The sequence below is a fragment of the Styela clava genome, chromosome 6, assembly GCF_964204865.1.
Source record: "Styela clava chromosome 6, kaStyClav1.hap1.2, whole genome shotgun sequence".
NCBI lineage: Eukaryota > Metazoa > Chordata > Ascidiacea > Stolidobranchia > Styelidae > Styela > Styela clava.
Window position 1 is genome coordinate 24029423 of NC_135255.1, and position 24865 is coordinate 24054287.

Below are 24865 nucleotides of genomic sequence, written 5' to 3' on the forward strand. Positions count from 1 at the left end.
AATTTGTAATGCAATAAAAATTTAAAAAAAGTTTGCAAGCTCTTGTTCTATTTGAGATACACGGGGTTTTCTTAGAGTAGACAATTTTAAGTCTGATTCTCAAAGTACTATCCTAGTGAATCAATCAGGAGAGTATTATATAATCTTGAGCCGCCAAATTAGACCGAGGTTTTAAATTCAACAATATGGAATATTCTAAACTAAGGTCCTGCTTAATAGTGAAATCTAGCAAAAACAGAATTGAATAAATATTCAATTTAGTAATACGTAAGATATCGAACTTAATTGATTTTTGGTTTAAAGGTCTATTTTTGTCATGCTGCCAGTTGTGCAGCGTGACAGCTGAAATGCTCAAAATTGAAATTTATAAGGACGTGTAAAGAGAGAAATAGGCAAATATGGCATACTAAAAATATGCAAAATTGAAATTTACAGGGATGTGTAAGAAGTGAAATAAGCAAATACTAAAAATATGCGAAATTGTAATTTATAGGGATGTGTAAAAGGAGAAATAAGCAGAAATGGCATACTAAAAATATGCGAAATTGTAATTTATAGGGACATGTAAAAAGAGAAATAAGCAAATATGGCATAATAAAAATATGCAAAATTGAAATTCATAGGGACGTGTAAAAAGAGAAATAAGCGAATATGGCATACCAAAAATATGCGAAATTGAAATTTATAGGTACGTGTAAAAAGGGAAATAAGCGAATATGGCATACTAAGCTAAGTAAACCCAGGCTTTGCTGAAATTTCGGAATTAAATTGCCAAATTTGACATGGGAGGATATAAGCCAGATTAAATGTATGCCTTACAAATAGGTAGGAATTAGCAGAATAAAAGTTAAAATTATAGGCAAATGCTTTCAATTTAGGAAGGTATTTTTATGTGGGTGGGCTCATCAAGGATTCGCTTAAAAATAGCAGGACTGCAGCCTAGAAGTTCTTCACTTCTAGTGGTGATTAAATTTTTTTCTTGTATTGATTTTATAACACTGTTGTTTTGAAGTATTATCTACAGTCGCTCTGACTTTTGCTTGGGGACTTTCAGCTTTTTACCGACAGTCTTCAGTTGTTCTGTTTTTATTTCCAATCTTTCAAAAAACCTGTGAAGACTTGTACCGCAGCTGTAAGAATAGTCATGGATGATAGGGGAAATATATTTCTGTTCACAAGTCTCAACTTCATTTGGAATATCAGCTTCAACGGTGAAGTACGACAAGCTTGGGTCTTGCGTGAAGTGGTGAACTGAAATGTAAAACGATACAGGTGTTTAAGATTTTTTCAAACATAATGCAAAAGGTATTAGGTAGTAAAAAATAATGCCGTATATAGCAATATTATGGGCTACTGATAAAACTTCAAAGTGCAAGATGACTAAACCAGTGGTTCTCAACCTCTATCCGCTGGGGGCCTATGCTGCTCTGAAGTATCTGCAAACCCGCAAAATTTTCAAACCGGAAAAAAAACATTAGAATAACATAGCATAGTGCTATTCAGACGACATTTAAATTAGCTGCCACTGCCACTCAACAAAAATAGAGTACATGTACTTATTTATCTCTTGTGATCTTGCACACCAAGTTTGTTCCTTGTTTTCGTATTAATTTGAACATGTATAGAAAACCCATGTCCACATATGTAAGCAGAGACGAAAGGGATAATGATTTTCAAAGCAGTAGTGTTATGCTCACAACTACTTGATTTTATGCGATATAATCATGAATATGATATCGAAACTGAATTTTTGTTATCAACATATTTTGATACGGAAAGCCTAAATTGGGATAAGTCTCTGTCGTATTTTTCCTGTTCAAGTAAAAGTAATAGCCTTCTAGCGACAATAACAATCTTTTCCTCTGAAAACTTCGAATCATTTGATACTGTAGGCTTGATAAAGAGAATACTACACAACAAGAACCATCTAATAATTCAAATTTGGAGGGAGATGGCTTACTAGGTTCGGATTGCTTGCTAGATGACTTACTGGTATTTCGCTTTTACATGGGTGAATGTTGTTTCTCTGGTAAAATTTATTTTTAAATGAAAAGCAAAATTAGTCATAACAAATAATATCTATTCAACAGATTCCAATTTGAGCTTGTTCATTGATTCAGACCTAGACTGCCATTGCATTATGTATAAACACATCAGAATAAACCACAACCTAGTTAGCGAATAATACGGTACCTGTTCCGGTATGTCAGCAATCGGACAAAACCGTGCATTTCAGCCGACTTAATTTACAGAACATGCTTCCGTATATTAGGTGTCATGGTATTACTACCGGTATCTATACCGAATCACATATATAAATTCTACCGGTACGGCACAGTATCCACCTGACTTTCAAAACTTGATTCTTCAACTCATGTGCATACACGTTTTGTGTTATCCGTTTCCAAGTTAATGGCTAAACCACCAACAATAGCGTGAAAATCCACTACAACGCGCAGAACGATGAATTTCCTCAAATTATCTTACATTTTGTACCACTGACACAGCAAATCCAACCTACTCACTGCATCCGCAAGCAGAAAATCGCGCGTACCAAGATGGCCGCCGCGACCTTCAATTCGGCACAAAATTTTTGCTCCTATGCGCTCTCTAGTTATATATAGCTCAATGGACGAGACTAGAGCATACGCAGCCATGCGTGAAAAAATTGGGCTTCTAATCGCATTTCTGACCGTTCTATATTTTATTCTTGTTTGTATTCTTCTTGGTATCGTTATAAAAAAATCACTTTTCTCATTGATTACTGGACCTTTTGTTTTGAAATTTTCAGTGAGTGAAGATTATATTTTTCGCTAGAAGGCTATTACTTTTATTTATTTTAAATATTCCGGTTAGCTGCATGGGATCCATTTTTTGTGTGCTATGACGTCATCCAAATTTGCCACTAGGTGAAGCTACGTGTCCATATATTTGAGCATAGCTCTCTTGTTCACTGTTACGATTTGAATTCACAGAAATATATAAATATAGAGTGTGCTTCTCTCTCGTTTTCGCGGGATCATTAGAAGCCTCTCTCGTTTTGACGATATGCTTCCAACTTTTCCGATGCGCGCAATGCATTTCTCTATTTTTTCTGCATATTCGCATGTTCTTGATTCGTTTCTCATTATATATCAAACGCTAATATACCCACTATATGGTCTAGTTTTGGCAGCTATATGAATATGCGTAAGTCGTGGTTAATTAATAATATGGCCAACGTGTCAGTCAAAAGCGAACAAAAACGACCACAGAACATCAGCCAAGATGGCTTATCGGGATCGATTCCCCATTTGCCTATATATTTTATCGCCGTAAGTATTTTGCGTGGCCTGGCGCCGTAGTGGCCGCCTACCCGAGATATAGCCTACATATAAATAGTCCTCAAGGGCGCTCCAGGAGTGTATGTTCCAATATGGAGGTAACTAATATTGTTCGCCTTCTTTACATCAAGTTGTGTAAAGGGACTGAAGGGTATATTCACCTGGGTAACACACACAGTACCCGAACTCGTAATAGAACTAAAATAAGAAAAGTCGGAATAAAGTTATGGCCTAACCCCAACCTGATACACAGACTACGGCAGTATCAACTAAACTTCTCTTCGTCCTATACCGAAGACTTAGGTGAAATCTTCCCCGTGGAGGTTATTGCATTTTTATAATACCAGGCAAAAACAATTGTTTCCACTTATATCTATTGTGCAATCGCATGAAAAACCAATTTTTTTCAAGAACGAGATCCACATCAGGCTCTAAAAATACAACTCGAATACAATTTTATTTGAATACCCACAAAGTGTCGCATATACATCCATATGCGGCGCACTGGGTAGTAAAATAGACGAAAACTGGCCAAAACCATATCGTCACGCTAATAACCGAATTGCGTAAGTTATTTTTAGCAGTTTTGAGAAAAACGTAAAAAAACTTCTTAATGATATTGTTAAGCCATTGAGAGTCAATAATTTGCCATGGTTCAATTTTTTGATTGTAGCCGGATTTAAGATAATTTGTATGACGCAGTTAAGTGACGTCATAATGGCGCACTGTGACTTAGACAGAAATGTGTCTATGACTTGGGGACATACGCAATTTCGCAACTTTACTATATCCACCAGTCCTGAAAACTAAACATTCCAAAAACGAATGTAATTCTCAGTATCTACAATGTTTAATCCCCAAAATAGCTAATCAGTTTCAATTACATTTTTTAATGTTTAAAAATATACACTTCATCAATATAACACGTTCTGCACACCCACCGAAACATGATTAAGATTAAATATAATGAATAAAACAGCAATGCATCCAATATAAAAGCCAACCAAGGTGAAATGGACTCGGACAGGGAATATCACAAGTGCACGCCTTCCGATGCCGATAGGGCTGCATAATATCGTGTTTTGATTCACTTCTGTTAAGAGTTAAGTGTGTTGTGTTTCGATTCACTTCTGATTTAGAGTTAAGTGTGTTTCAATTTTATCTGTTTTTGAAATTTTTGATTGTGCATCTTTCACATAAATATACAACAACGATTAGCATCGACACTGTGTGCTTATTATCGTCTGAAGGAATCCAGATTGAAGTCACATTCCATAACGCGTGTCAAAACAATGAAGCGGGAATCGAACTTAAATATATAGGGTAATAATCTTTATACCTAAGATTCATCAGCATCATCTCTTTTTACCTATAGTCCTTTCGTTATTATTGAACATGGAATGGGCCCAGGATTCATTTTGGTATGTTGTTGTTGTTGCTCTTCATGTTATAATTTCACTCTTGTCGTTATGAAAAATCGCCTTTCCCTTTAATTACTAGAACAATTTCTTCAAAATTTTCAGTGGTTAATGATTGAATTTTTTGCCGGAAGGTCATTTCTTTTATGTATTCAAGTTTATTCAACCAATTTCCCTTTGAAATTGGTGATAAAATAATTTATTCTGCCATCCGTGTCTTCATATTCTCTTGTTATTATCATGTTGTTGTTATGAACTTTCTCCTGTTGGATTTTTTCTTATCGTTATAAAATATCGATTTTTTTAGTTACTAGACCAATTGCTTTGAAATTGCCAGCAAAGATTGTAATTTTCCCTAGAAGGTTATTACTTTTATTTGATTCAAATAATTTCTGTTGGCAATTGTGCCAACTGTCATCAATTGTCATCTATGCCATGGCATTCCTTTTTCTGTGTGCGATGAGAGCTAGAAAGCTCGCGTTTGCGCTAGTAGTGAGGATATCAGTACGTTTTAGGCATCGAGTTCACATATTTGAGCATCACGCTCTTATGTTATTATGTTGTTGTTTTTGGTAAAAAAAAAATTTTTTCTTAAACCACTAAACCAGTTACTTTAAAATGTGCTGCCGTGCCTCTGTGATCACATCTTGCAAAGATGAGAAAATTTTGAGTTAAATATGGCAAGTTTGTGACAAAGAAGAAAATTTTGAAACAAACCCTGACAAGTGTGTGACAAACAGAAAACGTTTGAAAAAAATAAGATAAGACTATAATAGACTAGACCAGTGGTTCCCAAACTTTTTGTACTATCGCCCCCCTAAAGTAGTTTATACAACTTCATCGCCCCCCAGCACTACAAAAAATGTAAAGCCAGGAAAGCCAAATAAGAAGACAACTCATAGTTTGTAGTGTTTTTTAATGAGATGCATGAGCTTGGTGTTCGTCAGCGAGTTTATTATTATATCTAAAATTACCCCGTTTACTGATGGAAAGGCGATTTCGTTGTTTTGGTAGCAATAGTAGCACGGCAGAAAATCCCCTTTCACCATATAAGAATTCGGAAATGAAACAATCCAGGGTTTTACCTTCTCAAAAACCGCCGTGTACTCTTGCCCTATAGCATTTAACTCCTTAAATACACATCATTTCATCATTAAAATAATGAAAACAAAGTTACTCTTTCTAAACTTATATTAATTATTTTCGTACATCTCGTTCGTCCCTACAGCCTGATGACCTGCACCAAAATACATGATATATAACGGCCTTTGGTAAAATTCATCCCCGATTCCTCATCCTACCACGTCATCCAGTCCGATCACCAGTCCATAGAATTAATCAGCCAATTGTTTGGGATTCGTGCACTCGGATGTGGAAGAAGTCGTGACCAACTAACGGCTACGGCCCATGGGTCGGCACACTCTATGTCGCTCGCGGGACAAAATTTAGGGTTGCTGGTCTTTTACGGGTCGCATATATTTTTTTAAAAAGTTTAAAAAAACGGAACAGCGTGCAAAAACTGCGACAATTCGTGATCTCAACTCAGTCGTCCTATTGAAAAATTATTACAATGACATTTATTGTGACACTGTCTTGTTGGCCGTATTACGCTTGATAGACTTACGACGACAAGATTGGAACATTTTCTAAATGGGCATCACTAATCCTAGTTCTTTGTAATGTTCATTTTCGAAAATAATTGTTCGCACAAATCTGTACTTTCAAACATCGAAGAGAATATTTTCGCATGGTTTGTGAAATTTTGATGAAGAATTTTTTAAAGAAGATACATTCTTACAAAAATTAAGCGGTGAACGAATCTCTTGAATAGAATATGAATTTAATTTCCTCATTGCATTGCAATATATTCGAATATTTACTGTGCTATTGAACCCCTGCACTCAACATCAACTTTTCTACGTGTTTCCATTTGTCTAATTATAATTAAATTGTAGGCTCGTTAAATGAGTAGCTGTTCAGTAGAATTTTCAGGATATAATGAAATTCAGTCTAAACGTGTCTCACGATAAATTATGTTACGTAAAAAATGTAATTTACTGCTCGAGCGTAGATTATAAATAAAATTAATTCTTCGTCAAAACCGCCGCTTGGGTGTTTCCCCGGGCATAGACTTCCTTGTTTACTTCGTGACATTGGCCAATCAGCAAGATGCAAAAATAAACGTAACAATGCCCCCTTTCGCATCCGCTCAGACACATTTCTCACTCAGACAGATTTTCAGGCGCCGTCGTGAACATCACCTCATTTTCGCGTTTTTGAATTATATTCGTTAGTTTTAGTTGTTTTTTCGGAAATTCAAATATAAATCGAATAAGTCAATGATCACTTTGTCTTCCTAAAAGTTTCAGTTTAATTACAGTAATCAAAAATTAGTATAGAAATAGCTGTGATAAAATTCTTTACCGGTACTTTTAAAAAAAAAATTGTTGAATGGTATGAATTAGAATGATAGTTTGAAACAAATACCCTATTTTACAGGCAACAAGTGGCGAAACCACTCTTAGAATAAGCACTGAAAATTTTAAAATGGTAAAGTATAAGAAGCATTTCCGGGGTCAAAGGTCGGGGAAAGGTCCATTCAGTGAAGCATCCCGGGTCAGGTTATTTTACTCCGGCCGTATTGTGCCGACCACTGGGATACGCAAACTGCCGTACCTTACTGCGAAGACGAGTCCAGCAATCCTTTCGCTTGTGATAATCGCCACGTAATTCAAACCTATGAAAGCACGCAGAGTACAGTAACCAAGTGCACGATGCGCCGAACAAAAACGGGTTTCGCGAAATCGCCACCCTGTCGCCCCCTTCGACTTTTTCGCCCCCCTCTGTATCGTTTTCGCCCACCGGGGGGCGATATCGCCCACTTTGGGAATCACTGGACTAGACAAAAAAAAATCTGCCACGAGCAGGATAAATGTCATACAAACACTGAAAGTACGAGTCAAGCAGGACTAGTACGCGACAAACAGAAAATGTTTAGGACAACCGAGTCCATAAACAACTCAGCGTGAGGCAAGCTGGACAAAAAAGAGACAAATGTTGGACAAACATAACAAATTTGTTACTGGGGAGACAAATGTGAAACATACATGTCTGGAACATACAGGACAACGAGACAAACAGGACAAGCGTATGACAAACAGGAAGAGAAGCAGGACAATGGTGAGGCAAGCAGGACGAGTATGAAACAAGCGAGACAAGTCTGAGTTATGCCGCCAAGCGTTTGAAAAGCGAAGCAAATTTAAAACAAGCTTCACAAATATGAGACAAAACTAGTTTGAGTGAAGAAGAACATGTGTGGGACACACGAGGCAAGCGTGAGACAAGAATGACAAGAAGCAGAAATTTGAGTCGATCAGAACAAGTCTGGAACAAATGGTACAAGCAGTGCGAGACAAGTTTGAGCCAAACAGGACCTGTTTAGAAAAAGAAAGAGTATTCTTGACAAGCTGGATAAGAGAGTGACAATTATGGAAACAACGAGACAAACAGGACAAGTGAGTAACAAGATGAATAAGTGTAGAAAAACAAAGACAAAATTGGACCAAGTGGGACAAATGTGAGACATACAGGACAATTGAGAGAAAAGCGGAATAGGTGAGAGACAGTCAGAGCAATTGCGAGGCAATCATAGCAAGTTTGAGTTAAACAGGTGATGTTTAGGACAATCAAGAGAATTGTGAGACAAGCTTGACAAACTGTGCAAGTGAGCGACAAGTAAAAGAATAGCATGATCCGTGTGTAACAAAAAGGATAGGTGCGGACGAGCTGGATAAATGTAGCACAATAAGTACAAATGTGAGACAAGTGTGCGACATACATGAAAAGTGCGTTACAAGATAAGTTTGAGTGAAGCAGGACAAATGTGGGACAGGTAGAAAAAATGTGCGACAAAGAGAACAAGAGTGACCCATGCGGTACTAGTCAAGGATAAGCAGATTAAATGTAAGACAAGTGTAGGACGGTTGGACAAAAGTTTGTGTCAAGCAGAACAAGTGTTGAAACAGGGGACAATCGTGTTACATGTAGAGAAAGTGTGATACGAATGTGAGAAAAACATGACAATAGTTAAGCGAGACAAGTCTGACACAAACAAGACAAAAGAAGACAAGCAGGTCATGTGTGAGACAAGCTTGATTCTAACCGAACAAGATACCAAGTGGTTAAAATGTGAGACAACCAAAACAAGTGAGGGTCACATTAAAAAGTTGGACACGCAAAACCAAAAGTCATAAAAGCAGGACAAGTCTTCAAGCAAGACAAGTCTGACATGTTTGAGTCAAGCTGGACAGATGGTTGACAAGCAAGACAATCATAAAAACAACTAGACAAGTGTGGAACAAACTAGAAAAGTGTGAGAAAAAAAGACAATTGTAAGCAAGAAAACTGTGAGAGAAACAGGACAAAGGAGGGAAAGCAGAGCAAGTATACGACAAGTTTGTACAATGCGATATAAATGTAAGACAATCTGGACAATTGTGGTTCAAATGGGGAAATTGTTGAACACCAGGAACAAGTGTAGTGACAGACAGGACAATAATGAGACAGATTGTTGGACAAACAGAAAAAGTATGAGACACGCAGGACCACTGTGGTAAAATTAATACAAGTGCGCGATAAGCAAGACAGGTTCGAGTCATGTTAGCCAAGTTCGGGCCAGAAAAAAAAGTGCGAGACTAAAGGAACAAGTATTTGAAAAACAGGACAAGTTTGTGAGAAGAGAGGCGTGAGATAAGCTGGGCAAGTGTGTGACAAACTGCACAAGTGTTGGACAAGCAGGACAAATGTGGGAATAACGGGAGATGTGTGAAAAAAGGACGATTGCGGACGAGCAGCATAAATCTAGCACAATTAGAATAAAAGTGAGATAAGCAAGACAAATGCGAGACAATCAGGATAAGCGAAAGATAATGAAAAAGAATGAGACAAACAAGACAAGTGAGCGACACAAAAGACGAACATGAGACAAGCCGGACAAATGTGAGACAATTGGAGGACAACAAAGACAAGTTTGGAACAGGCAGGACATGCGTGAGACAGACAAAACATTTGAGAAGAAAGAAGAATAGGTGTGAGCCAATCAGGCCAATTACGAGACAATTACAGCAAATTTCAGACAAACAGAACATATACAAAACAAACAAGAAAAATGCGAGACAAGATGAACAAGTGTGTGACAAAACAGCAAGTTAGAGAAGAGTGAAAAAAGCTGGACAAACTGTACAGTTTGGGTCAAGATGAATAGTTGCGGACGAGCAGGACAAGTGTAGCACAATTGGGACGAATGTGAGACAATTAGGACAAATGTGAGACATTCAGACAAGAGTAAAGCAATCAAATAAAGGAGGAGTCAAACAACACAAGTAAGTGACAAGTGAGACAAGCTGAACATCGGTAAAACAAGGACAGCGAGGACATGTTTATAACAAGCAGGACATGTGTGAGACAAATAGATCAATTGAGTTAAAAGAAATAGGTGAGAGACAATCATGCCAATTAACATACTATCATAGCGAGTTTATTTGAAACAAAACATATATAGGACAAACAAGTAAGGTGTGAAACAAGCTGGACAAGTGTGAGACAAACAGAACAGGTGTGGGGACAAGGACGCAAGTATTGGGCAAACAGAACATTTTTAAGTTAAGCAGGAAAAGTGGACAAACAGGACAGGTGTGGCACAAGCAAGACAAGTAAGATACAAACAAGAAAATTGCAAAATAACTGTGAAATAAGCTATACAGGTTTGGGAGAGACGTACAAGTGTGCGGCGGGCAGGAAAAGTGTGCGACGAGTGGAAAAGTGCGAAACAAGCATAACTCTAGGGGGATATCTGTGTGACATTCAGAACAAGTGTGGGACATCTGAAAAATGAGGGAAATGCCGAACATTTGTGAGACAAGCCAGGCATGTGTGGGACAATCTGGACAAGTGTTGGACAACAGGGAAAGTTTAGGTCAATCAAGGCCGGTTTGAGTCAGTGCAAGTGTGTGAAAAGCAATACAATTGTGAAACAAGCTGGAAAAGTATGAGTCAAACAGGACAAGTGTGAGTCAAGCAGGACAAGTGTATGACTTATACTGAAATATATAGTGAGAGATGTATATAAGAATTAATAATGATGATTTATTCTTAAAGTAAACATAAAAAAAATGATCACAAAAAAAATATATTCTGTGGAGCCAGCACAAATGCACAAAATTTGAGTTGACAGAATCGAAGAAAATCTCCACGTGCAACAAACAACTTCTTACTGATTTGTTGTTAGAAAATGCATAGTTTGGTTCGTTAGACGATAGCAGACTCAACCAATTGATATTTAAACTGATATTATATATAGCAAACACGTAAAAGGCTGTAATAGTGCATGATAGAATCACATGCCTAAGATGGACAGCCTGAGGTTAGGTTATGACACCATAGCGTGAGGTCTACAGCCGAATGCCGCCTACCAAGGGATAACCTGTGTTTGGGATGCGATACCATAGCGAGAAATCTACCTCAGAGTACTATAGTACTGCAGCGTAAAGTCCACGCCACATTGGCTATTATTTAGTTCTTCAACTTCTTAGTTTTTTGTTCTTTTTATTCAATTTAGCAATAAACACTCAATTCGCATCCTAACCTCATAATGCGCATGGTGTGTGAGATATTGATGTTAATGATGTTCATCCCGTTGAAGTCAATATTCCCGACAAACTTCGCACAGTTCGACTACGATATAACGAAACTCATAAGCGGATGAAAGCTGCTGTTCGCTATATGATTGCGTCTTCCCGATCGACTTCTCCCGTGTTTAGTATTTATTTAACGCAAGCGCAAATTGAATAAAGGAACTTAATTGGAAGTCTTTTGGAGCTTGAAAGTGAAAGCAAATTGGAGCTTCACTGTTCAAACGATTTGATTCAAGAACGTCGTTGAGAAATGTGGGTAAGGATGATATCAAAACTCTTCCTCGACATCAGTGGCAATCAATTAATACTACACGGCAATACCATCAGACAATCTTATCTTTAAATACCGATTTATGAAACACGCGGAAGTTAAAATTTGTTTTAGGAACGATGCAGATTTTTTTCTATTTTGGGACATGTATGTGCCAACGGTATTTATTTTTGGAATTAAATTGCCTAAGTGGGATTGAACGACAGAAATTCATATAGTGAGAAATTGAAGAGCAGGTACTTTCTGATAATCAAATTCGTCGAACTAGTAGAAAAAGAGAGGGGCAAGTAGAAAAAGTGTGCGACACACAGGACAAATAATTGTGAGACACGAGAAGTTTCAGTTTAGCAGGAAAATTGCGTGACAAACTGAAAAATGCGACAAAAGCAAGACAGTTGTGGAACAATTTGGACAAATTTTAGTCAATTGGGACAGGAGTGCAGCAATCACGTAATGGGTGAGACAAACGAGAGAAGTAAATGGCAAGTGAACCAAGTCAAACAAGTTTGGAACAAGTCTAGGACGGTTTGGACATGTTGAGAACAAGCAGGATAATTGTGGGACAAGCAGGACATTTAAATAAAAGTAGAATAGGTGTGAGACATTTAGGCCAATTGAGAGACAATCAAAGCAAGTTTGAGTAGAACAGGACATATTCAGTACAAGTAATTAAAATGTGAAGCCATCTGGACAAGTTTGAGATAGTGTAGGATAACAAGTCAAGTTTGTGATAAGCAAGACCGCTTTCTAATAAACGGTCCAAATGTGAGGGCAGGTCAAGTGTGAAAAAAATACAAGATTGAAACACGCCAGACCAGCGTGAGACAACAATTGTGAGACAAGGAAGACAATTGTGAGGAACGAAAAACAAGAGAAACGCGGTAGTAAGCAGTGGCATTAACACAACTTGAAGAACTGTATGGCAGGTACCGGACTTCAGTGCTACCAGGTACCGGTACTGCAGTACTGGTAGCCGGACATCCTATCTAATATAGTCAGCATAGTATATATTGTACGGTACCGTATTTTATACCTTTGAAAAAGATATTACGAGTTCCACCTGATCCAGTACACTCCAGGTGCAACATTGGCCCTCAACCAAGCAACAGCCCAAACTCGCGAATGAAAAGCGAAACCGCCGCGTCCCCCAGGAGTGAGGTAAAAACAGTGTCTGCCAGCAGCCGTCACGCTCCGATGGTTCGTATGAAAGTCCGTAAGGCAGTACGGTTTACCGTACCTTTAACATCACAGGTAACCTCAAAAAACTTACTAATTTTGAGCAACGATTTTCAGAATCCGGCCTCACGCCGACGTTCGATAGCACCTGATCATGCGTCCGTTATGTCCACTACGTGTCCAAAAACATAATAACAAAACTATCGTTATGTCCACTAACGTGTCCAATATTTTTTATAGGGTCAAAGTTCGGTATTTTTCACTATGACATTCGGATACATATTTCGTGTGGAAATTTGCCGCGATAACTGAGTTTTCCAGTTTAACTGTCTGTCTATATGTAAGCTTGAAAATACTGAAATATGGCAACTCCAGATGGCAGACGAGTGAACAGACCTTATAGAAAAGCATCAGTGAGTAAAACATTCAGATAATTGAATGAATATAATGATAATAAGATCTCTCTCAGAGATAATAATGAATTTACAGCATTCAAGTATTCAAAATCATTTGCTGTCTGTTTACTTTTTGTGTTGTTCTGTTTTACGTCAGAGTGCCAAAATAAAAGGATTGATTGATTGATTAATATGGTGACGCCATGATGCTGTGATATAAAGAACTATAGAATAGGTAATTCACAGTAAGACCAACACATAAATTCTGGAACTTTGCTAAAACTATAAATGATGTTTAAAAAATTAGGCTATCGGAGTTTTACATGGCGGAAAAAGTCTGGCCTCTATTATACAGTACTGCAGTACGACACAGTTCACTAATTTCATGAATAGCCCCTTCATTAAAAGACATCAATTATAAGAGTGAATGCAAACCCCTCTTTTCCAAGACAAAATGACAAGCCACTGAAGCCAGTACTGTGCAATCTAAAATCTTCGTGTAGCAAGTTTAATAATAGTGGAAACCATAGTAGGTATTTGATTACATTTAAACAATATAGTGTAGACTTTCAAATCTGAATGTAAACTCAAGGAACCCAGATTGAAAACCGCTAATCTAGGTGTTCAAAAACTCTTTTTGCTTGTTATTTGAATGAGCCAATCTTTATTATATTCCTCTATTACAGGAATATCTAGCAACCAAGCAATCACCGTATAATGGGCCCAAGACAATCGTGTGAGTATGATTGCGTTTGTGCTGATGTGGACTGAATTCTTATTAGCTTCGTTGCTAGCTGATGTTGTCAACTAAATTCCAAATGTCCAGTCCAGTGGTTCTCAAACTATCCTGATTAGTGCCCCCTTCCAGAAATTTTCAAGGCCATTCAGCTCCTGCTGTTTTATAGAAATCACACAGTTTTTGATCAAGTATAAAACGTAAGAAAAGCAAGTAAAGAATATTACAATCAAGACATTTAACTAATTACCTGGTGAAGGCTTTCGTAGGCTTGTAGCCTCCCTGGCAGGCAGAGCGTTTGAAAATCCTAGTTCTTCAGTTAATTTGATTTCAATGTAACCGAGCGGAAAATAGCAATCATCATTTTACCGGATTTTAAATAAATTTCTTTCAAATCAAATTTTGAAATAGAATGTTCAATGTGAATATGAATCAAATTTTGTTTATGTGACATGTATCGAATCATTTTAAATTACTTGTTTATAAGACTCAGTTTTGAACAATTTATCTTTTTTTCTTCAGAGCTCTGGAAGCAGAAAACTCGGAACTTCGTGAAAAATTAACGACCTCTGTCCGAAGACTGGAAACGATGGAAGTGGAATTCGAACAAAGTCGCGAATATTTTGCGACTCAACTTGATGTGGTTCAGGATAAACTGAACAGAACAACACAAGCCTTGAAATTGTGAGATTTTGTCTTTGTGTATATTGTTATATTTTTAGGGGGGTACAGAGGGGGGAATTGTGATAAAAGAATAAAATGTTATAATTTTTGTCTGGTTACCACATATAGTAACACAGACCTCAAAATTTGTCTTTGTGTAGGATATTTCCATTTTTTCCAGATATAGTAAAAAAAGCCTATATCTCTGCATAGAGTATTTTTATTTTTTCAGAGGGGGTATGGTAACAGCCAGGGTGGGGCGGATGGAGTTACAGAGCCCGATAGAGCTCAAGCCCACCTCACTATAATGAAGCTGGATCCAAAGATACATTAAATTTTAATTCGACCCCGAACCATCTAGTGTTCCCTTCAAATTATTATTATCTCTGTTTAAAATTTGAAATTATTTTTAAAACTGAGACAAACAAGCATGTTATGACTAAAGGGTACCGCGATTTTCAAAAAAAGTGTTCCCCTCACATTGAATTAAAACAGCAAAATTTGGGATGAAATAAGGGTTCCCCCAATGGGGCTACAGAGCAGTTGGAGAGAAGCCACATTGACAGGCTCAAAATTTATCTTAAAGGAATTTCGTTCGTATACTTTTCCCCTATAATAAAATTCTACGTTCTCTTCATATTTTCGTACGAGAAATACCACTGGAATGGTGAGCAGGGGGTCCATGAGTGCTAAAAACCTTTGGTAGGGGCCACGGCCATAAACGGTTGGGAACTGCTGGCTTAGCTCATAGATAATAAAAATAAATGTTTACCCGACGACAAGAATTCAGCAAAATGAGTGAAAAGGGTTTATTTGTACTATCTTTATTTTCAGAATGCAACAGAGTTACTCTGAACTCCAGTCCATCAACTATGAATTGGAACAAAGAGTTCTGAAGGTGAGATATCCTGTTGAATATAAATCTCTGAAACTTGGCAAATCATAGAAAACTTGATGAACTTCTCTCCTGCTCTGAAACAAATAATTAATCAACTAACCCCCTCTGTTTGATCACCAGCGCAGTATGACATGCAGCTTGACAGTGTGGCACATCTTACTGAGCATTAGGAAAACGCTCATGTTCCCACCGCTGATTACCATACAAGGGTTTGCAAGTTCGAATCCTGTGGGGATAATTAAGTGTAACTTGACTCCTCCCCATTGTAGGATGCTTCACGTAACCACTGGTTGGTTACGACTTCTTCCACCTTCAAGTCCATGCATCTGAAACAAGTGACTGGCTGACTTATCCCAAGCCTGACATGGACTGGTAACTGATAAATCGGCATGCTACACCATGTGATTAAGACATCCCTTACCATAAATTTAAAAATATCATCTTAGGATTAGGCCGTTTTAGTGGCTTTTCTCACTCCACCGAAAAAAATATTAACATTCCCACCCTACGATTAAGCAATCTTGTGAACTTCAAAATCTATTTTTCTTTGCAAGCTGACAATGCATCCGCAGATGATGTCATATGCTGAAAAGGTATCATGTCGTGTTAAGTTATGGAATGAGGATTTAGATCAGCGGTTCTCAATCTTTTTTAAGCCACACCCCCTTTTTAAAATTTGTCAAGTTACCACGCCCCTCAAAAGTTATATGAGCCCCCTTGTGGTGCGTATTCCACTGTTTGAGAACCACTGATTTAGATTGATGTATTTTTATGTGAGTTCCACTCTGAACAAGCCTTTGTATATCTGATCAAAGTTACTTTGGGAAGAGAGAGTCTGTATGAGTAATGCCTCAGCTATACTCGGTGTGATTAAAGTATGTTTATATGCACATCACGAGTGCACAATCAACCACTGTTAAACTTTGGTCAACTATATTTGAAAACCGGAATTATTTTGGTCTCACATTGCCAACCTAATTTATTAACTAAGGTTTCTATTGGCGAAGTGTTTGCAAAATGCTTTGTACCTCTGAATAGCCTGCACAGGTTCGAAGTCAGTGATATCTACAAAAGTATCCCCCTCCTGTTCCCACCACAGGGTGATTCACATAACCCCTGGTCGGTGACGGCTTCCAACACCAATCTGAAACAAATTACTGTTTACCAATTTTCATACCAGACATGGACTGGTATTCTTATGTTACGTCGTGTGAATATGTCTACTTATTTGTGTACCTCCATCATGCGATGAAATTTGAATGGAGCCCTATTATTTTAGGTGGTCACTCATGGCTTTGCTCAAGGATGAGTCTTTTTTACTTTTGATTGACTGATTTTCGGAATATATGGTGGAAAGGAAATTCATTAGATGGTTTATTCATATACCAGGACTACTCGTCCGGTTACCAGTTGGTGTCAGTAATGGAATTAGTTGCCAGATATTTGTTTCAAATGCATGAACTTGATTCTTGTAGAAATACTGCCCTCTTTGAAATAAGGGTCGACTGATGGATTTACGTTGAAGTAGTGGAAATTTGGAGAAAATAGATCGCAATCAGGCAATAGATAAATCACTTAGTAAATATCAGGCTATTAAATCATTTAATATTTCACAGGTCAATCATCTTGAAGATGAAAAGTCACAACTGACGACAGACGTTCATGAATTGACGAACAGATTAACAGAAACTCGGAGTGCTTTGCAGAGAACTCAGAAAGAAAATGTATGTGGGGGCATCTATGTAGGATGGGGAATTCCCTTATGGGCGGAAGAAATCATAGTTTTATTGTGAAAGTCTTTTTTTGGTTTATCAAATATATACAGTGTCCATAAAGTCTTGAAAATTTTTCAAATTGCGACAGGAATTTAACAATATCATATATTGTTTCAGCCCTCACAGATGTATTAAATGAACTAAAAATACTCAAACAATTACTGATTAGAAAACAACAAACCTGGTCAAGATATATTGAGAAGACTTCAATAACTGACTTCATAACAAAATTAAAGTTGTAAAAAGACTTTATGGACAGGACACTCTGTATGGTTAGCAATTCCAATCCATTCACTTTGAAGTTTAACACATTCCTTAAAAATAAGAAATTTCTGATGAAAAATGACCAAATATTTTTTCTCTTATAAATCTTCACAGGAGCGTCTTCGCAAAGATTGCAATCTTGCCGTTTCATTGCTGGAATGTAACGCTGGGAATTTCAAACAACAAAAAGCTGAGCAGGTAACTTACTTTTGAATTTTGATGCAAACAGGGGCAAAGACTGATATAATTAATTTTTTTTATCGTGACAACACATTTATGTTCTAATCATTTCAATATTTCATTGCCTGAGTTTTTTTTTCACTGATCCGCTGCGTAAATAAATTTCAGGCAGACCTCAAGACGGGTAGGTTGTTTGTTCATCTTAGTCCACCAATACGCTGAAATCCATATTTTCATGCAAATGAGGGTTTTATAGAATTTAGGTTGAAAATCATATTCGCTTGCCTGTATATTTTATTGAATATAAGTCAGGACAATTCAGTTTGAACTTCACTGTGACAACATATCTGGGAACTTACCAGAACTTTGAACGTGGTTTAACTTATTGACATAAAAATGATCAATCTCACCTTGTGACATAGAATATAACGGAATAAACATGATTGCACCCTTGCATGAATGATTATTCACACTCACTCTGATCGTTTCAGCTTCCAAGAGAACTTCAAAATCGTGTGGAAGAATATCAGATGGATCTTACTCAGTATAATGAATATATTAACCCATATGCTGACGATAGTGACAGTGAGACTGAAAATGAACAGAGATACTACCATGCCCAGGTATGAGTGGGTTAATAATGAATTTTTTATTATACGAAGCTGATCTAGAATCATCCGACATGTGCTGGTAACCGGACGAGAGGTCGTGGTTCGCCATATGGTTAAGCCGTCTTATCAGCTTTTCTCTATCCTGAGATAAATATGATAAAACTATTGAGCCATCCTCTTGGCTTTACTCTATTTAAAAAATAGGTATGAAAACCTGTCCTATGATTAAGTCTTAACAGTTTTCCTCTGTCCTGGGATAAATATGCAAATCCCATTATTAATTTATATCAAATATTCTTTTCCTGGGATAAATAAATGAATTCCTAAATAAATTCTTTCCCTATTTCAGCCTTCGACAGTACCGACCGAACTTCTTGCAAATGTTTTGAAAAAGCCGGAGAATGTTCATCTGAATTTACAAGATACGGATTTCATCAAAGATCCGCACCTCAACTCGGTAAATTAATTTTTTACACTTTCTAAACTGGTGATTCCCAACTGTTTGTGACTCGTGTCCCCCCCCCCTCTGGGGTTTAAAGAAATAATGGGCCCCTGCACTTAGTCTTGTGGCCCCTTCCTAGTGATTCCAAGTATTGAAAGACTCTGCTGTTGAAAACAAGTCAGATATTGGAATCTGGTTGAATTAGTTATTCAGCATTATAATCCTTTATTTAACATAGTTTTTATTATTGTGCAACAAAATTTGACTTTCTGCCAGTTGTACACACACTGACATATAACAAACTTGGAGACCAAAATGACCAAATTGCGCAACAAAATGACCAACAACAATATTCACACGACTGACAAATAACAAAATTACATACGCACTGATAGCCTGAGCAAACAATTTCCAGAATTTTACTCAGTTATTGAACGAGCCTTGCATTATTTTTAACAGGTATACAAAGGTCAAATTGCGGAGAAACGATTAGTGAAGTATGATTATCAAGAATCGCCAAGTCATCATCAAAATATGCCCAATCATGAAAGCTCAATGAAGCGTAACGAACCCCAATTCAAACTCATGCCGAGAAGTTCAAACGGAGCTCAAAGTTCATCGCCATGGGAACTTGCGACAACATCAACAACTAGCACAGTGGCGACATCAAGTGGTAGCAGTTCTCCATGGGAAATGTCATCTAACCCACCAGCTCGGAATGATTATGACGCAGACGATTACAGTGCGGCTTCTGCGTATGGCGCTTATCCCGTATCATACAGAAAAAGCAATCAACGACAGAGCTCGAATTTGCCAAAAAAATCCCCCCTCCCCAATGATAAAAAATCTTCGTATACCAAAACTAAAATGTCAAGTTCATATAACGCTGCTACTGCAGTAAGAAAGCAGTCACAAAAAGGAACAGGCGAGAATAAAGACGTTTATATATCGGATACGTATAAACAGCTAGATGGCGACAAAGAAGATATTCGTTCCACCCCTAGTTCGGGTCGGAGCTCACAGAAATCAACGCCAGCGCATGAAAAGGGTTCATCAGCGGAAAAGTCGTCACTATTAGATGAGGGCGATAGTGAGGACGATTTGGTGTTGACGGTTGAAATCGGGGGGGAGAGGGCTCCGAAAGTTGGCATGGGGAAATCCCCTAAACATGGCATTGGGGAAGAGAGGGGTTTACTCAATGATTCTGATCCAGAACCAGATGTGAGAGAATTAGATTACGAAGAAGAAGAAAAAAGCAAAGTGAGAGAATCTGATGAGGAAAATATGAGAGAACCAGATGTGAGAGAATCAGTGGAGCATGAAGAAATTGACCTTTTGAATCTCGATGAAAACACTCAAGTTTTAAGTTCAACGGAAAACTCCCCCCTACATCAGATTATGATGCAACAATCAATTCTGTCATCTGCTCTCCTCCCTGATCTACCACCCCCTAGTGACCAACAATATGATGGGGAATTACTCCTTGTAGGTGAAGCCCCGCCCCCACCCGATATGTTTGGTGGTGCTCCTACCTCAAATCTCGGTGTACAGTATGATGTTACAATTCCCACTCAATCAATTCTTCAAAACCCTTCGTCTGATCCCAAGGAACTAAACTCTGTGATGTCACAATCATTTCCAATGATCTCACAATCAACGACAGTGATGTCACAATCCTCAACAATGCCATGTACTCGTAGTTCAAATTCACTAGACGACTTGAAATCTTACGTACAAAAAGAATTTAATGAAGCTACAAGTTCAACCCCCACTTCGCCAAAAGATGCTTTAGTGACACCTAGTGTTCAAGATGACCTTTTCTTGTCCAGTGGATCTAGTGTTCCTGATGAACTCTCTGGTGCAACTAGTGGTACAGTTGACATTCCTGCAGGAATCCTACAAGTTGAAAGTTCAGGGAATTCTGAAATTCAGCTTTCAGTTCCTGATGAGGAATCTGAAAGTGAGGAAATTGCTGAAAAGGATGAACCACTGAATGAAGAACCGGGCAGTACTGGAAAGAATGAAATGGATGAGATTAGTGAAAAGGAAGGACAAGACTCCGATGAAAACGAGAATCAAGTAACTTTTGAAATGCATGAAAATGTGGAATTGATGAATAAACCAGAGAATTTTACTAAAAAGGAAGGAACTGGGAATAGCGTGGAAACATTCGAAGCCCATGGACAGTCTCTTGATTGTGAAGTCACAATAACAACTGCACAACAAGAAAATCTTCGTTCATCGAGTGCAGATGAGTTGCTACATGAACCACTGGAGGTGCTAGAGTTACAGGAGGAACCACGGGGTGGGGGTGCAAGCAATCGTCGACGAAGAAATAGCTTCGATCAGGCAAGAGAATTTGGTAACGTCATGGATGTCTAATCAATTACTGTTCAATCGTCAGGGGTCATTGGACATGCATCACTGAGTTTAATTCTGCATTCAACTTCGTTTCTCACGTCATATAAACACTGCCCTTCATTCTAGAGTTGTGATTTCCGAGGAAATTGATCGCAACGGAGTCGCTCGTAAATAACGGAGACTCATCTAAGGGGAGTTATAAGTGAGCACAGTAGCACCAATAGCTTCTGGAACAATATAGGATTATGAGAGGGCACTCGCTCAAAAGTAAATGAACTTATCTCTGATTGAAGTAACAGGCAGCCATGTTAGGGTTTTAGTTAACTCTTTAGAACCTGCCTTAGCTTTCTCGTTCATTTGCTCTTTTTTTTGTTCAATCAACTAGCTCCAGTTTTTTTCAATTTTACGTGCGTTCCCGAATGTTGCAGGAGTCACCCACCTTCTTAAAATTTTCAAGTCCCCTACCCCCAGTTTTGAATTGTGAAACCACACTCCAATTGCTATAAAATGTAATTTATCTAGATAGTGGCACATTTACCAGTGCAAATAGTAAGTAAAATGCATAACACATACTTATAAGTTATATGTAGTGTTATCGCTAATAGCAGAATATTCAAAAGTCCCCAAATTTGCAAACAAAAGCTGGGGACCATAACTACCCTGCATGAGAGACAATTATTTGCAAGAAAATTAATGGGATTCTCATCGATATTGGGGGGCTTACATAATTTCACATTTCTGGGTCATGCAGATAAGCCCAGCATTTTGACAAAGAATAATGCTGTGAAGCTATAGGTGCTTGCTTTACACTAAACACTGTTTTGCACAAAAACTTTTATATCTGATCAAAATTGTGGAAATTACTTTCCAACAAGAATTGGTAAAGTCATTTTTCTATTCATTTATTCTATATGTTCTGCCATACTTTTAATGTAGGCGCTCCAAGACTAGGAAAATTGTAAAGTAGAATGTCCCATGTCAGCTGGTAATGGGACACTAGTATGTATGCTGTTTGTTTACAACAGGGGTTCCCAGACTTTATTGGCAGCGGGTCAAAATTAGAATCGGGATATGTTCGAGGGCCGGATGAGTGTAGCGCCCGAAAGTGTGCGACGGTTGCCAAGAATGTCTGTTTACAGAGTCTAGTTTTCGTTTGTGTTTTGATATCTCTGAGCTTTCTTATGTGGTTGATAACTAAATTACTGCCCTATGTAATCCTAATACCGGTTCGCATGATCAATTGAATTGTTACGATAAACACATGCTTAAACTGTGATAGTGACGTAACACACTAGAACGCAAACAAAATCTGTTGAACACTATTGCATCTGAGCTCAGGGGGCCATTTTAAATCTTTATGCAGGCCGGATTTGGCCCGCGGGCCATGGTTTTGGAACCCCTGGTCTACAAGTTCAAATATTTCCAACCCCCACCCCTCGCTCAAGAAGAGTTTTGGCCCTCACAGATGTATTAAATGAAGAAAAAATACTTAAATAATTATTGATTAAAAAACAACCACCTTGTTAAGATATATTGAGAACTGACTTCATAATGGAATTGAAATTGTAGAGAGACTTTATGGACACCCCGTACTTCCATATCTTATTGGGGGGAACTTCCAGATGTAGTCATCTCTTTTACAACAACTCACTCATTCGACAATGTCATTATGTTATAGCTGCTTTCTCTGTGGTGCTTGTTTACATCCATTATTTATCTAGTTCAGTGGTGCACAACTCAAATGAGGATACGTGCCATTTTTTCAAAATAATCTTGTCCCGTGCCACGCACAATTGTGGTATTGTAAATTAACTCCAGCAAAACAAACAAATTTTAATAATAATACATAACGGATATCTATTTATTGAAACAATTCAATAGGAATCTTCCCTGTTTTACATATCACCCACCTAATTCATCACATCCTGGTCATGAATGTGCCCAGGTTTTGTTTTAATTTTTGGTTTAGTTTTGTCAATCCAAGTTGTTATATGAAGCCAAATGAGTGATCTTTCATTCCCTTTCTGCAAATTTGAATCTGATCGTTGAGCCCATTTTAGCATTAAGGGGGGTTGTTATTTCTTCGCAATGTAGAGAAATTGGAACCACCTGCTAAAAGCATAATCATGTTATTTATTATATTGTTTTGATGTGTGCAATTTGTAGAAGAGAATGCATGGAAACGCCATACAACTATATAATACAGAGGGAATTTCCCCACCCCAACAGCAATTCTCATAAGGCAATTGATTTATTGTTTCACATGTGCCGATTGATACCAGTTTGCATCTTGATTGTTTTTTGTTTATATTGCATTTCGTATCTAACGTTGCACAGACCAATGTCCAGTATTACTTGAATAAACCAATGTACCTAAGCTGTCACCTACCGGTAATTGTTCTGATAGGAAGGGGTTAATGCCAGTGATGGGATTTGGGAAAAGCGCGCTTGGAATGTCGCAGTCTATGACACCCTTTTCACTCGGATAGCTACGGTATAATAGGATAGAATTTATTCATTAAATATTTATGTTTCGGGGGGGAGAAGCCGATAAGACGGCCTAAACATATAGCAGACTACAGAGAGAGTCCGGTTATCAGTCTATGTTGGGTATCGGTTTAGTTAGCCAGTTATTCGTTTCATATTTATGGACTTGGTGGTGGAGGAAGCCGTAGCCAACCAGCGGTTACGTGGAGTCCAGCAATACCGGTACCCTCGCAAATAATTATATCAACAAGATGCAAACCTGCGGTAATCAGAGATATGTTGGCAAGAGTATTGATAACGCTTAACACGGTGCGCCACACCGCATTAGCCGCCGACTAGCATAATATTTCAATCAATCAATTTTATTTGGTCACTCTGATTTGGTCAGAGGACCTGTACGACGGGCATAACTTGATTAAAAACGTACAAGTACGTGCCCGTCCACCAAAAACCGTCAAAACACAATAAAACAAAAACACGATATAAAATCGGGCAATAATTTTAAATTAAATACAAATGTGAGACGTGTATGTGAAACACAACAGTGCTTTTCCTACAAAACTATGGAATAAAAAACACTCGCTGACGTAAAATTCTCTAGTCCGAGTTCGATTCATGTAAAGCGTGTCATGTGAACATAGCTGACGTATTGACATGCATTTTCTGAAATTAGGGAACCTGTTGTTAGCGTGTATGATACAAAAAAAAACGTTCTCAAAAATTTGAATCCGTGTGTAGCAAAGTGAAATTATATAACTTATCACATTTGACATTGTCCATTGGGGCAAAGGCGTTTGACATTTTTTCGTACGGGTTTCGTACATTTTTTTTTCGTAAGTCAGATTGAAAATTCCCAATTTTTCTCGGGAACTTAAAAAAATAGATTTCACCGACAGAATTTTTTGATAGTTCGTCAAAGAAGGGTTTTATTTGACAGCGTTTGGCTCATTGCAATTCACGTCATATGATTAAGCTTATCGATATTACTCCCGCATCGGAATAAAGAGGAAAATTCTAAAAAACACGCAAGCGGTGCTAATATATTGCGCCAAACTCTAACGTATAACTTATTGCAATTTGTGTAATTCTAGTGCGCATTTTCAGCAGGGTAAAAATAAACCACTGTTCATTCGCAGAAGCAGTCACCTAATTCAATTGCAGTTTCGTATATTT

General features: G+C 37.8%; 1 protein-coding gene and 1 long non-coding RNA gene across 3 annotated transcripts; one reads left to right on the forward strand and one right to left on the reverse strand.

The window, feature by feature from the left end:
* Positions 1 to 1095: 1095 nt before the first annotated feature.
* LOC120347587 (uncharacterized) lies at positions 1096 to 2995 on the reverse strand. The gene is made up of 2 exons (XR_013476737.1): positions 2346 to 2995; positions 1096 to 1251 (listed from the first exon to the last, which is right to left on the reverse strand). It is a non-coding gene; the product is annotated as an uncharacterized LOC120347587 (long non-coding RNA).
* Positions 2996 to 13135: 10140 nt separating this feature from the next.
* Positions 13136 to 23582, forward strand: LOC120331452 (uncharacterized). Of its 2 annotated transcripts, none has more exons than XM_078113596.1 (9): positions 13136 to 13293; positions 13962 to 14011; positions 14534 to 14695; positions 15509 to 15572; positions 17189 to 17296; positions 17726 to 17809; positions 18283 to 18414; positions 18752 to 18859; positions 19304 to 23582. In XM_078113596.1, the coding sequence occupies exons 1-9, from the start codon at positions 13243 to 13245 to the stop codon at positions 21224 to 21226; spliced, it is 2682 nt and encodes an 893-aa protein (XP_077969722.1). In that variant the 5' UTR covers positions 13136 to 13242; the 3' UTR covers positions 21227 to 23582. The 2 variants fall into 2 exon arrangements, with proteins under 2 accessions (XP_077969722.1, XP_077969723.1); XM_078113597.1 differs by lacking the exon at positions 13136 to 13293 and adding an exon at positions 13419 to 13510.
* Positions 23583 to 24865: the final 1283 nt, after the last annotated feature.